This window comes from Microtus oregoni, unplaced genomic scaffold (genome assembly GCF_018167655.1).
Source record: "Microtus oregoni isolate MIOR12 unplaced genomic scaffold, Mior012 000054F_ref0000373, whole genome shotgun sequence".
Taxonomy (NCBI): Eukaryota; Metazoa; Chordata; class Mammalia; order Rodentia; family Cricetidae; genus Microtus; species Microtus oregoni.
This window is the reverse complement of record NW_024543830.1, coordinates 6,843,493-6,856,790: the sequence shown is the minus strand read 5'-3', so window position 1 is coordinate 6,856,790 and position 13,298 is coordinate 6,843,493. Positions and strand designations below refer to the sequence as shown.

Below are 13,298 nucleotides of genomic sequence, written 5' to 3'. Positions count from 1 at the left end.
TACAGACAGATTGTTGATGTAAGCACCCACTCTGGGCCTCCCTTCATAGAGTTCACCCAGTTCAGAGTCAGTGTAGAGAATGTTTGTGTTTGTAATACTTTGTGTATGCATGTGTGTGCATGAATAGAGGCATGTAAGTTTGTATGTGCGTGTGTGTGTTTGTGTCTGTCTGTCTGTGCATGAGTCTGTACGTGTAACTTTTCTTGGCTGCTACATGCTAGCATCTCCATCAATATTATTATAAAATGATTATTCGTCTCTTCAAGGCCACTCTGTCATACACAATGCTTTTTATAAAACTAAGAGTTTGGGAGGCAGAAGAATGACCACTGAGTTATGGATGATGCACTCCAAGGATCCTTCAGTGGTATCTATTGCTCGTCTCTGTTTTCCTTATCCAGAAAAACAAAGCAAAAAAAAAAACAAAAACAAACGCACAATTCCTATTTTCCCAAGGCACGGGAGTCCCAAAGAGAAAGCTCCACCTACAGAGATTCTGGAGTCTTGACTGCCATCACCTCCATGGTGCTTGGACTGCTCTTTAAACCATGTGGACGGACATCTGGGAGGAGGAGCCTGGGACTGCCCCATACTGTCGCCCATCGCAGGTGTTGGCAGCCTGCTGACTGTTAGCTGCAGGGCTGATCATATGCATGCCATGCTCCATCCCTGTGGGCAGATATTGCCTCTCTCCAAAGGCCCCATTGGAAGGAGAAGAGCAGAGTAAAGTGCTTTGAGATGCGCTCAGTTTTTCTGGGCTTGCAGCTAGCCTGGGGGAGGTGGGGAAATTGTATCCATACAGATTGTAGGGATTGTGCAGGGAGAAGGCATTGTAGGAGCTCTGCTGCATGTGGCTGCCACCAAACATGTGCGGTGAGGAGGAGCTGGATGCCGCATTGCCTGCCTGCATGACATACTGAAACTGGGAAGTGGGGAAGGACCCCAACTGGCCACCATAGGCTTCCATCTTGCTGTTGCTAGGCAACGAGGGAGGTGTTGGTATTCCTGAGATCAGAGATGGAGTCCTCTGAGGCATGAAGGTTTCAGAGGGCTGAGTGGCTGAAGCTGTGCCACTCTGGAGCCTGTTGTAGCCACTGTCACTCAGCCCTGGATAGCTCTGCAAGGCAGCCATGTTGCTGCGGGCACACGGTGGATACTCGGAGAGATTCAGATTACAAAGCTGGCTTTCTCGACAGCCCACGTTGAAAGTATTGGGGGCCAAATGAAAAGTTGGAGGAGAACAGGATGGAGATAAGAGATGAGAAGAAGCCGAAGGGGACGGTGTCCCGGTGCTGGAGGTGGTTGGGGAAGTACCCGTGCTGCCCCCTGAAAAATAAAACATGAATTTCATTGATTAAGATTAGTCTGTCTAGGCTCAAAATCCTACATTTTTATAGATCAATTGCTTCCTTTCACATCAGAAGGTGATGTCACATGTTTGAGCACACAATACAAAGGAGAGGACAAAGGATGACATGAGACTCCTAGTCTTTGCATTTCTTTCTGGTCTTAGTCATACTTTAAAAGTTTAGACCAAAACTTCAGTGTTCAGTTTTTTATATTCTTACCATCAAAGCCACTTCCTAATAAGACTTTCAGTGATCCACAGTAGAAGCTACTATCTCAGATCTTCCATGGTCCAGGCAAATGTGTAAGGTCTATATTTCATCAAGTAACACTTTCCTATTATGCAAACTTTAGTAGAATACCAAAACAGAACGCTAATTTTATCAGGATGGAACATGGTGCCAAGTCAGGACTTAGGCCTGAGAAAGCACAGTAAACAAACCTGAATGGTGGAACCTGAGACATTATTTTGGAGGTCTGGCGTATCATATCAAAGACATGTGATAAGTATAGTTATAAGATGCAGACCCATCTTTCCGGGGTAGAAAGCATACACTCTCTACCTCTTCAATGGACGTCAAAGGCAGTAAGTGCTTGGAGTAACTGAACCTTCACTGAATTCTAGAATATTCAGCTGCTTTGTCCTCTCAAGAATCCTTCTTGATGAATTCCTTTCCCTTGTACCCATATGGTACTTCTCCTATGTTGAGAACCATGCTCCTTCAAGAGACAATATGTCTTAGGTTTCCAATAACTCTTGTTGAGGCTCCGAGAAACTAAGCATCATTTGAAGGGAAGTATTTTTTAGATGAAAAAGAACGGACTGTGTTTTGCTTTATTTTAATCCATGAAGAAAACCAGGAGCATTCCAGATGTACTGGGAAAACATCTTTAGTATTCTAGGAAGAGAAGAATCTGGTAGAGGGAACAAAAAGCCTTGGCCTAGATCACAGGCAAAGTGGGGGTATTGGTGGTAGAGGTAAAGATTAGACTTTGTTAGGAGTTTGTTCGGAGTTAAATTTTTATAGCTCAACATCATCTCTTCCATGGTCAAAGGGTTCCCTCAGTAAACTTTCAGATCCATTGGCCTTTAAAGACAAGCCAATCAGCTGTTAATTTTAGAGTCATATCAAAAAATCTCTTCTCATAACAAATTCCTATAAAAAAAAACTAAAATAGTTTTGGTTCGACAGTCTGTGACAGTCTGTGATAAGGCTGGCATTGCCCAAAACTACAAGCAGCTGGTCACAGTGGGAGGAGCTTCTCTTCAGTTCAGAGCCACACCCTGACTCTATCACTGCGTTCTCCACAGAGACGGAAGAAAGGGCTTGAACCAGTGAGCCTCATTTTCCCTCCTTTTCACACTGTGGCTATGTCTAAGTATTAAAGGAAGTATGATTGTCAACTCCGAGTGCTTTCCGAAGCATCATTTTAATCTAAGGAGGGAGTCCTGGAAGGGGAAGCTTCCAGGAAGCAGAAGCAGGGCATCTCACGCTTCCTGCTGCTGAGTAGTCAGACGCCTCTCTCCCTCTATATCCTACAGAAAGCTTAGAGATTTATTGTTTTCCTCTTTGAGGCACCCTACATATGCTTTCTGCTTTTCCACCCTAAATGCCACGAACTTTACTGTAGTAGAATGCTGTGACCCAAACGGAGAAACTTGACTCCAGCTGTAAAGAGATTAGTGGTTTTACGAGATATGAATATAGTCCCCTGTCTTTGAAAACTAGTCCTGCTCTCCCTGGTCTGGTGTTTATGTGACCCCTGAGGAGACCACCTGTTCGGCACACTGTCTTATCATGTTGGAGGTGAGCTCCAGCCGGCGCAGGCCTCGGCCCTGCAGCCGGAAGTGCAGGATGGAGTAGATGACGTTCTACAACTCTAAATGGTTTTCTCAGATGGCCCAAGATGGAACGAATGGTACTGATTTAAAGCCTCAATTGGTTTCACTACAGAAGAAAGAAAAGGGGAGAAGAAGAAGGGAAACTATTAACAAGTTACAGGGGTTTCTGCCGAGCAGATGAGAGGCACATGTTAAAAAGTTTGTAGTCAGCTTGCTTTGGCTTTTAAATGACATTCACTGGAAATGAGACTTGGTGGCCTGCTGAGCTTCAGGGGGGTGGGTGGGAGCCTCCATATGAGCGAGTGTTTGAAGGAGAGAGTAAGCCTGTCCAAAAGAGGGTCACGTTGCTCCCATCCACTTTGAAGAAACATTGTTATGCACTTAAAGTACTCAATACAGATAAGAAACTAGTTCTCAGAGTCCACATAGAGAGAGAGAGAGAGGACTGTGGTATTTATTTTGTAGAAAGGCAAGCTGAGATACTGAGGAGCCTTTATTCTCTTATGATATAACAGCTTGTCAGATGTTAAACAAGATTGGGAATGCCAGCCAAGCACTAAGCATGCTCAAGGAGGCAGCCGAACCTCCCTGTACATTTCATCGCCTGGTTAACAGAGACTTCTCATCCCAAAACGTCAGGGCTAGGTGGGAAACCAGGCTGCCTCTCAGAGCAAAACTTGTCCCCCTGACCATTACAGTGTCCCTTTTGTTCATCCCCACCTCCTCGGTCCCTGCAAGGTCACCGACTCTCTGAGCATCTTGACATAAATTTGCTTAGAAGACAAATGTGGACTGTTGACATGCAGGAACCTGCTATCTTACAAGGGGCCTTGATTGATTAGCATCTCCTCCAAGCTATAGGCTCCGTAATTATATATGTGGGATTTCTAATAACTCCTTTCTGGGGACATTTTGAGAAATTAAAAAGTGACCATAGTTTGGCATATAGACATTAAACGTGCTCTTTCGTGGGAGAAGGGGTAAAGAATGGGAAAGAAACCTTGAAGAATGTTCACTCCAATGGAGATGGCTCCCACGTGTTGGCTTCTGTCCGGGGAGAGCATGGCATGTGGGCTTCTATACCACTAATGGGCATGATGTCATAAGATGTATGTGCCATAGTATTTCAGGCTAAAAGAACCTCTGTGGTGTGAATGATAAGAGACATAGTGAATTGACAGCTCTGGGCCAACTGAGCCATGTTGACAATGACAAAAAGTTCCTCTTTGAATGCTCTGCCCTTCCTCCCTACTCTGTGAGCCCATGAAGCAAATAAACTGTTCCATGGCTCTATTTCTTCTAGGATCAAGCAAAGCAGAACTGATTGAATACAAGTAAGTAATCAATGGGGCCTTCCCCCATTGTCCTCAGAGATCCTAGCCCACTTCTAAGACAGGATTAAAACATAATGACATTACTAACTTCATATTCTTAGGTAATCCAGAACTCATCTCCACCATCCCTCACAGCTCCCTACTCGTAATGAACTCAGGGACCGAAGTGAGGAGGCACGCATTAACATGCATATGCAACATTAACTTGTGCCAGTATCCAAGGCTAAGAGCCGAAACGACCAAGAATGCATACTTAGCAGTGAGCCCATATGAGGACAATAACCTAGAATACACTTGTGTACCATGAAGACAAGCTAAATGTGTCCACGAAAATCCTGAATCCCAAACCTGCTGACTTTGGTATCTTTAAATTGATCACTTCCAGATTGTAACATGGGGGGTTTCACAGACAACTTCCTTTGGAGTTTATTTTGTTGTGCTACACACACACACACACACACACACACACACACACACACACACCACCCAATAAGATCAAACCCCATCTGGATGAATAAAGAATAAATTTCCATGTAATTAATTACTTGTTCTCCTGGCGAGACTCTTCTCTCCTTATAACCTGATGCCGTCCGCCCCCGAAGAGTGCTGGTTCCCAGTGTATTCAGACACGGAAGAGGTAAAACAGCAGCCGCCCACGAACTGATCCCAGTGCACAAGCCCAGAGGCCATAAAGTTTACTGCGCATGGCAACAGAGAAATGTTCCTCAGCTGAAATGAGAACTCTTCTCGGGACACAGATGTGAGAGCATCACGATCCTAACGGGAATTGCCTGGTTTTCACCAGAGGAAGATGGAAACCGCCCTCATCACTTCCATAGCTCCAAATGTATTCTCCCTCCAATAGCCTCGCCCGCTCACTCTGCTCTGTACCCGGTCCGATGTTGCCCTGTTCCCTGGGCATTCCATCCCCATGTCTTCGCCTCCCTCACTTGCTTTTCACGCTCATTTTCAGCCTTTCCTGTCACATGTGTCTGTTGTTATTGTCACTTTAGCTGCCTCTCTCTGGGGAACAATGCTTGCTTTCTTTCTGGGAAGCCAGCCTTCTTCCTCTCTCACACTTCACCTCCAGGAAAGGCGTGTGTACCTGACCTGGAAAACTCAGTATCGTATTTCCCTTACCGCTACAGTAATTGATTCTGAGGGGACCCAATTAGAATCAAAGAGATTTGGTGAGATTTTGCTAAAACCCCTTGATCACAGGCATATGCCCTTCCTCTTTAGAGGGAAAGCAAAAATATCTCGGGCCAAGAATACTCTCTAAACTATCGCAGGGGACAGTTGAAACTAAAGTCACCGAGGAGGAAAGCAGAGTGGAAAGAAATGGGGCGCGTTCTGGTCAGAGTCCATAACTTAGGCTTTGCCTAAAGAAACTGCTTGAATCCTTCCTGCTTTTTAAGTCAATGAGTTTTGCTTTTATAATTTGCTATTTTTATATTTACATAAAACTTCTAGTTGATATAGGTCTCTGATTCTATGAGGTTTTTTTTTTTGTGTGAATCTGAAGGTCTGAGAATATTAGGATAAATCTGGAGAAGAAGAACATAAAAATGAGAGTGGAGGGGAAGGTCTGTGGACCCTTTGTCAGGTGGAAGCCGTGGGTGAAGCCCGTGACCAGCAGTAACAAGGGATTTGAACTGTTTGAATGCCTGACAGAAACCTGGCGTGTGTGTGTGTGTGTGTGTGTGTGTGTGTGTGTGTGTGTGTGTGATGAGCTACCTGACTTAATTTCAAAATATGCAGTCTCTTAAATGGTGACACAAATCAGAGGAGTTCCTGCTCTTCCCTAGTTCTCCTCAATAAGATCAAATTAAACAATTGGATACACAGGCAGGTGGTTTTCAAAAAGATGACTTCATATATGCATATTTATACCAAATAAGGAATGCAGTGTTGAAAATGGAAAAACAGACATTGTTAAAAAAAAAAAAAAGTCTAAAAGTTGGCAAGATGGTTCTGCAAGTGAAGGGACTTGCCACCAAGCCTGATGACCTTGACCTGAGGTGGATTACCAGGGCATAGTGGCGGAAGGAAAGGACAAACGTTAGAAGTTGTCTGCTGACCTCTGCGTGCACAATGGGGTATATGAGGGTGGGTGAGTGTGCACACAGACACAAGATAAACGTAACAAAAGAATTTTAAAAAATATTTCTAAGTCCACGGGAAAGACAAATGCAAGCACAGCAGTGAAATGATTACAACAGGAAAGGGATCCTGAACCCCGGAGTAAACTCACAAATGATATGAAGACCAAAGCGGGCGAATTACAATACAAGGTGTTACATTCTGCTGGATTTATGAAGCACGGCCAAATAGCTAAAAGGTGGGAAGAAAGATGTATTTCAGAAGACAGAAATAAGCAATGGCAGCATCTCAGGAGAGTGACCTTGAGCAGCCCAGGATAAGGGAGGGTTGCAGATGGCGAGGATAACGGTAACATCTTCTCCTTCTGGGTCCATCTCCTGCAGACACATGTCATCCCTCCACTTTCCTGTTCTTTATGTTCACCAGCATGAACACTACGTTTTGATATGTGTCTATATTCTATAATTTTTAAATCATTATTAAGATCTATATTTCCTCAAACATTTACTTTGTTTTGGTGTTTTGGGTCTTGCTGGATTTTATTTGTTTGTTTTGATTTTCCTTTGTCTTTGGGGGCTTTGTGGAAAGGTTTTTTTAATGAGAGGGAGAAAGAGAAAGAACATGAACTTGTGAAGGAAAGGATATGAGAAGGATCTGTGAAGACTGAGGGGAAAGAATATAATCAAAATATACAATTTTTTAAAATAAGTACCTAATTTTTAAAAATTAATAATCCCTCTGTTTAGTGTTTAATATAAAGTACATTAATGTTGTCCTTAGTCTCCCTACAGTGCCATGGAATTGTTGAACTTCTTATCATCAGTTTTTCACCATCCCTTCCTCCACCAACTAATTGTTACTTATAATTCTCTCTGGTTTTCACTAATCTCTTCTCTCTTCAAAAACGAGCAAAAAGTTGAGGAATCCCTGACAAGCACATTAACAATATTCCCCTAGTATAGCACCGAAGAGAGTCTGTGTCCTCATTCCATCGCTACATGAGTTTCTAATGTGGACTGGATATAGTGCCTGGACCCAGGAATGTAATCCCAATGGGGAAAGTACTGAGGAAAACATCAGTAAAAGATATTAAACAAAGAGCGAAACAAGTAGGGGGCTGCCCTGTAAGACTTTAGCCAACTGTTACTTGAGCTGAGATTTCAAACAGGGACAGTACGAAGAAAGCAAGTGAGTAGAAGTGAGCCCACTAAGCAGCATGTGACCGGGAAGAGCACAGCGGGTGTGAAAAATGAGGGCAGAGACGAAGATTCAGGAGCAGAGGGGAGGTGGGTTAGGCTAAAGGATACAGGGATCCTGTTTGAGCACTTAGTAAAGCCCCGGTGCTTCTGTAAAAAGAAGGGGAGGATTGGGGAGAGCTTGAGGGAATGGGATGGTTTAGATGGAGGAAGGGTGGATATGGGAGCAGGGAAGAAGATATCGACGTTAAGGGAGCCATTTTAGGGTTGGCAAGAGACTTGGTTCTAGAGGGGTTCCCAGGTGTCCAAGGGGATTTCCCCAGCTAGGTCCGTGGGCAGCAGAGTAGAGGGTGCCTGAACTGTCCTTATCCCATAGCCACACTGATGAATATCTTGCATATCACCATAGAACCTTTATCTGGTGATGGGTGGAAATAGAGACAGAGACCCACATTGGAGCCCTGGACTGAGCTCCCAAGGCTCAGATGAAGAGCAGAAAAAGGGAAAACATGAGCAAGGAAGTCAGGACTGCGAGGGGTATGTCCACCCACTGAGACAGTGTGCCTGATCTAATGGGAGCTCACCAAGACCTACTGGACTGGGACTGAACGAACATGTGATCAGACCAGACTCTCTGAATGTGGCTAACAATGAGGGCAGACTGAGAAGCCAATGATAATGACACCGGATTTTGATTCTACTGCATGTACTAGCTTTTTGGGAACCTAGTCTGTTTGGATGCACACCTTCCTAGACCTGGATGGAATGGGGGGGGGGGGGGCTTGGACTTTCCACAGGGCAGGGTACCCTGACTTCTCTTAGGATTGGAGAGCGAGAAGGGAGGGGGAGTAGGGGGAGTGGGAGGGAAATGGGAGGATGGAGGAGGTGGACATTTTTAATAAATAAATAAATAAAAAGTTTATCTTAAGGGACCCACTTACCGAATCTCCATTTTAGAGATCTAGTGATCTATGTCAAGGGGACAAAATAAATTGTGGCTGTTGAAAAATTTTAAGCAAGTTAGGATATAGAGTTGTTATGAGATGTCTGTTTTGAAACACTGACCAAAAGCATGACGTGCAGAATGTCTTGGAACAGAACAGAGATGCTATGGAGGACATCATAAGCAGCTGGGTAAGGGATGATGACACATCAAAGCCAGGTGGTGGCATGGGAGATTAGAGATGCAGACAGATTCAAGAGCACTGACGATAGGCTATGGGGATAGTGCAGGGAGAAACATCCAGATGACAGGCCGTTCTGGCATCCTTCTCTCAGGAGAGGCTCTTAGGTCAGTTTTGAACACACTAAGCCTAAGTGAGTTTTGGAGAGTGGTCCGCAACCTGTGGGTCTCAGCCCCTTTGGGGTCTGAATGGCCTGTTCACAGGGGTTGCAGATCAGATATCCTGGATATAAGATATTTACGTTATGATTTATAACAGTAGCAAAGTTTCAGTTATGAAGTAACAATGAAAATAATTTTATGGTTGGGGTCCCCACAACACAAGCAACTGTATTAAAAGGTTGCAGTGTCAGGAAGGCTGAGAACCACTGTTTTAGGGAGTAAGTGTACAATGTGTTATCAACTACAGGTTTGAGTATCTTTGACCTGAAATTCTTGGGGCCAGAAACATTCTGAACTTGAAGTTTATTTTTTAGATTTTCAGAATATTTATATATACTTTTGAGACACTCCAGGAATAAAACCCTAATCACAAAACATTAAATCCACGTTTTGTTTCGCATATACCTACACACATAACTGGAAAGCAATTGCATGCAGTGTTTTTGATAATTCTGTGACAGAAGAGCTGCATTGTCCCTCTACTCAAAGAGATCTGTGCCAATCAGCCGTCTTTGCATCATTGCGACGACTTCACAGTTCAAAAATTAATGTCCATTGAACTATTTTCTCAGTATTTCTTAATATCTTATCTTTATGTGTATATGTAGGGGAAGCATGTGTGCTCATGTGTGTGCAAGTGCTCTTGGAATCAGAATCAGATCTCATGGAGCTGGAGTTACAGACACTTGTGGGTCACATGACATGGTGCTGCCAAGACCAGTACATGTTCTTAATTGATGAGCCTTCTCTTCAGCCCCTCAATATTTAACTAATATGATTTTTCAAGTGTATAATCCCCTCCACTAGCCAGCTCCTAACTACTACCAGTCAAATGAATAAAAATCCAGTCACCGACAGGAACCCGCCATAATTCTAAAGCTTTTACTATCTTTAGTAAATATGAAAAATATCCAGCAATGTTGAAATCTATAGTGAAGTTGACTGGCCCTTGAGCAGAAGAGAGGCTTCTAAAATGCCAGGTCTCCGGGTTTTCACAGAGGGAGGCAAAATACTAACTGTGGTGCAGCCCGAATCCTCCCTTCCAGCATAAATCGCTTGGCTCACCACTCACCAAAGTTCAGTTTTATCACACAGATATCTCAAATGTATGCAAGGGGAAACCAAGACATGAACGTTATTTAAAATATCCATCAGAGAACCACAGGATCATATTATATTTGGCTCTAATAGGCCTGGATTCTAATTTTTCTGTCTCTATTGCTTTGGTCCCCTTCACCACGTGTGAAGGTCAATCCCAGCTCTCACGCTGATCAGACTGAAACACACCTAGCAAAGCACATTTTCAGGTGTCTGTGGGGTTTGTTTACAGGAACACTTAGGTCATGCTGTTCTTGACTAAGTCAGTTATTTAATCCGTGGATGGATTCAAAACCGAATGGGTGGTCGAGATGTGGTAGGACCATGCAAGGAAGGAGAAGTAATTGCTGGTTTTCCTGCTCTCACAGAGCCCTGTCAAGAGGCATTGCTTAATCGTGTTTCAAATGCAGATCTCAGAAAAACAAGTTCCCACTCACGTCAGACACCCTTGCACAAAGGAAGTGAAAACGAGGACAACTGCGATGGTGATCATGAAGGCCTGACGACTCTTTACCGTGCACTGAGAGTTTATTAGGATTTTAAATACCCAGGCTCGTTTAATATTTACAAGAATATACCATGCTCTTCAGTAGCATGCAGGAAGAAAACCTGAGTGGCAAAAAGGCCGAGAAACTCAGAGAAGGTCCCAGCACTAGGAGGAAGTAGTGATGAGAACTTGGTTCACACTGTCTAACTTGAGTTATGTTGCTTATTAGGAATTGAAACGTGAGTCCTCAAGCAACCTATCTATACAAATGCTCCACAACTGAATTGAGCTCCTAGTCCCCCTTTTACTTGTGTATAGGGTGCAGGGTACTGATTTACTTGGCCAATGTGACACAAACTTAAATCAACTGGGAAGAGGGAACCTCAGCTGAGGAATTGCTGCCCTCAGATGGCCTGTGGGCATCATGTGGGGCATTGTCTTGATTAATAAGCAATGTGGGCAGTGCCAGCACTGGGAGTGGTCCTGCGCTAGATGAGAAGAACTGAACATGAGCTTCTGTGTGAACCAGAAAGCAGTGCTCATGTCTCTACCTCAGTTCCTGCCTCCAGGTTCCTGCCTCAAGTCACCATTTTCCATGATGGACTATGACCTGTCAGCAAATAGGCTTTTTCCTCTCCACATTCCTCTTAGTTAGTATGACAGTCGCAGAAACAAATTGGACAGACAGGCTCTCACTAGGTTGTACAAGCTGGCCTTGAACTTGCTCTGTAACTCAGACAGGCTTTTTTACATTTGTGATCTTCCTGCCCCACCCTTGAAAGCAGCTATTCCAGGAGGTACCCTGTATGAGTCTGGGCTTTAATTATATCCATCTTGAAAATGCAAAAAAAATTAGCAGTGTTGGTCACAAACCAATCCCAGTGTTGCAAAGTATTAACTTCTCCCCTGAGAAGAGCTTATGGCGTCAGATCCTGGAATGGCCTCCCAAATAACTAGAAATTCAAAAAATAGGCTTCTGTCAATGCTGAGAATTTCCCAGAAAGGAATGAGCTCAATCTGAACATTCTGCTCAGTATCACCTTTTAGAAGAGGAAGATGGGAGAAGGAAACAAGCGAGCCTATACTCTGGGAGATTTCAGCTTAAGAACCCAGGTGAATGGGCCTCAGAACACGGCTGGACTGACATGGAGTGGAAATCCTCTGAGCCTTCTGCACACCTCATCAAAGTTTCCCAGCCTGAGCTACATGGGAAGAGAGATTGGGAATTTGATTTTTAAAAAAATCACAAATAAGTGAAGCAAAGTCCACATAACCCACCAATGTGGCAGGGCTGTTGCTTCAAGCAGACAAAAAAAAAAGGCTAGCTTACATATAGCAAAGTTCTGGGGGGCTCTGAAACAGCCCCTTCTCATGTGAGGCCTCATTTCATTCAGCTGAGAACTGAGGCTTGCTTTGTCACTAAAAAGCTAGAAAAAGAAAACTGATGAGGTTTCCATGAGGAGGAAATGAAGATATCATACGGTCGTTTTCAATGCAAGGCCTGGGAGAAGGCTTAGCAGTAGTGACCAGGACTCAATCGCAATTGTTATTGTAGATAAACAACTAGCAGGCAGCAGATGTCGTTTACAGCAGAGTGCTTGCTTAGCAGATTCCTAGTACCACAGGGAGGGAAGGAAGGAAGAACTAGATGAAGGAAAGAAGGAAGAAAGGATGGAATGAAGGAAAGAAGGAAGGAAGAAAGAGAAAGGAAGGAAGGAAGGAAGGAAGGCAAGCATAAAAAGGAAGGGAGAAAGGAAAGAGGGAGGGAGGGAGGGAGGGAGGAAGGGAGGGAGGGAGGGAGGGAGGGAGGGAGGGAGGGCAGAACCATGGGTGGTGATTTTAATGAGGAATACTTCTGATAGACTCACTTCTCGATCTTGCCCACATGACATGCCTGCTCTACTATTATGAACCAACTCTCCAAAACCATAAGGCAGGCGAACTCTTTTCTTCCTGAAGTTAATTTTGATCATGGTATGTTATCAACAGCAAGGAAAAGGAAATATCATAGAAATCTATGGTGTTAGGAAGGAATTCTAAATACAAATGGCAGGCTGACTCTGGTCCCAACTCATGTGCAAGACCGGTGGTGTTTTTGTTATTCATGAAGCTATAAGTTTTCTTTGTTCCCAGAGAGTTTGTGCAACTACTGGGTTGGCTTAGGGTTGGCTGTGCCATGCTCAGTTCAGCTCCCCTCATCCCCTGTCATCGGCAGAGCAGAGGCTTTGCCCAGAGCCTTACCTTGCTGCTTTTGCATGGTGGTGAAGTCCTCAAAAGTCAGGGTGCGTACGGGAGGTCTCCAGAATGCGTACGTCTCCATAATGGCTTCGAGTCCAGTTCTGGAACAAGAACAGCCAGAAAATCAACTTGTAAGCAATCCCAAACAATCACTGATATTTGAAGATGCAAGGGGAGTTGTCTGATGAGTGGCATACTACAGGCACTGGGAGGCACACCACCAGGCTAAGTCAGTCTGGGGAACTACAAGGTCTGGATGGCGCTATGTTGCTGGAAGAAGAACAAAGGGAACTAATTCAGATCATTC

The 13,298-nt window shown here is 44.1% G+C and overlaps 1 protein-coding gene across 1 annotated transcript in view; it reads right to left on the bottom strand.

The window, feature by feature from the left end:
- Positions 1-444: 444 nt before the first annotated feature.
- Positions 445-13,298, bottom strand: part of Tbx15 (T-box transcription factor 15) — a 99,266-nt gene continuing 86,412 nt past the window's right edge. The window contains exons 7-8 of the mRNA XM_041638165.1: positions 12,995-13,092; positions 445-1,326 (exon numbers count right to left, since the gene is read on the bottom strand). Of these exons, the coding sequence (XP_041494099.1) occupies positions 542-1,326; positions 12,995-13,092 (883 nt within the window). The 3' untranslated portion in view covers positions 445-541. The remainder of the gene's footprint in view (positions 1,327-12,994; positions 13,093-13,298) is intronic.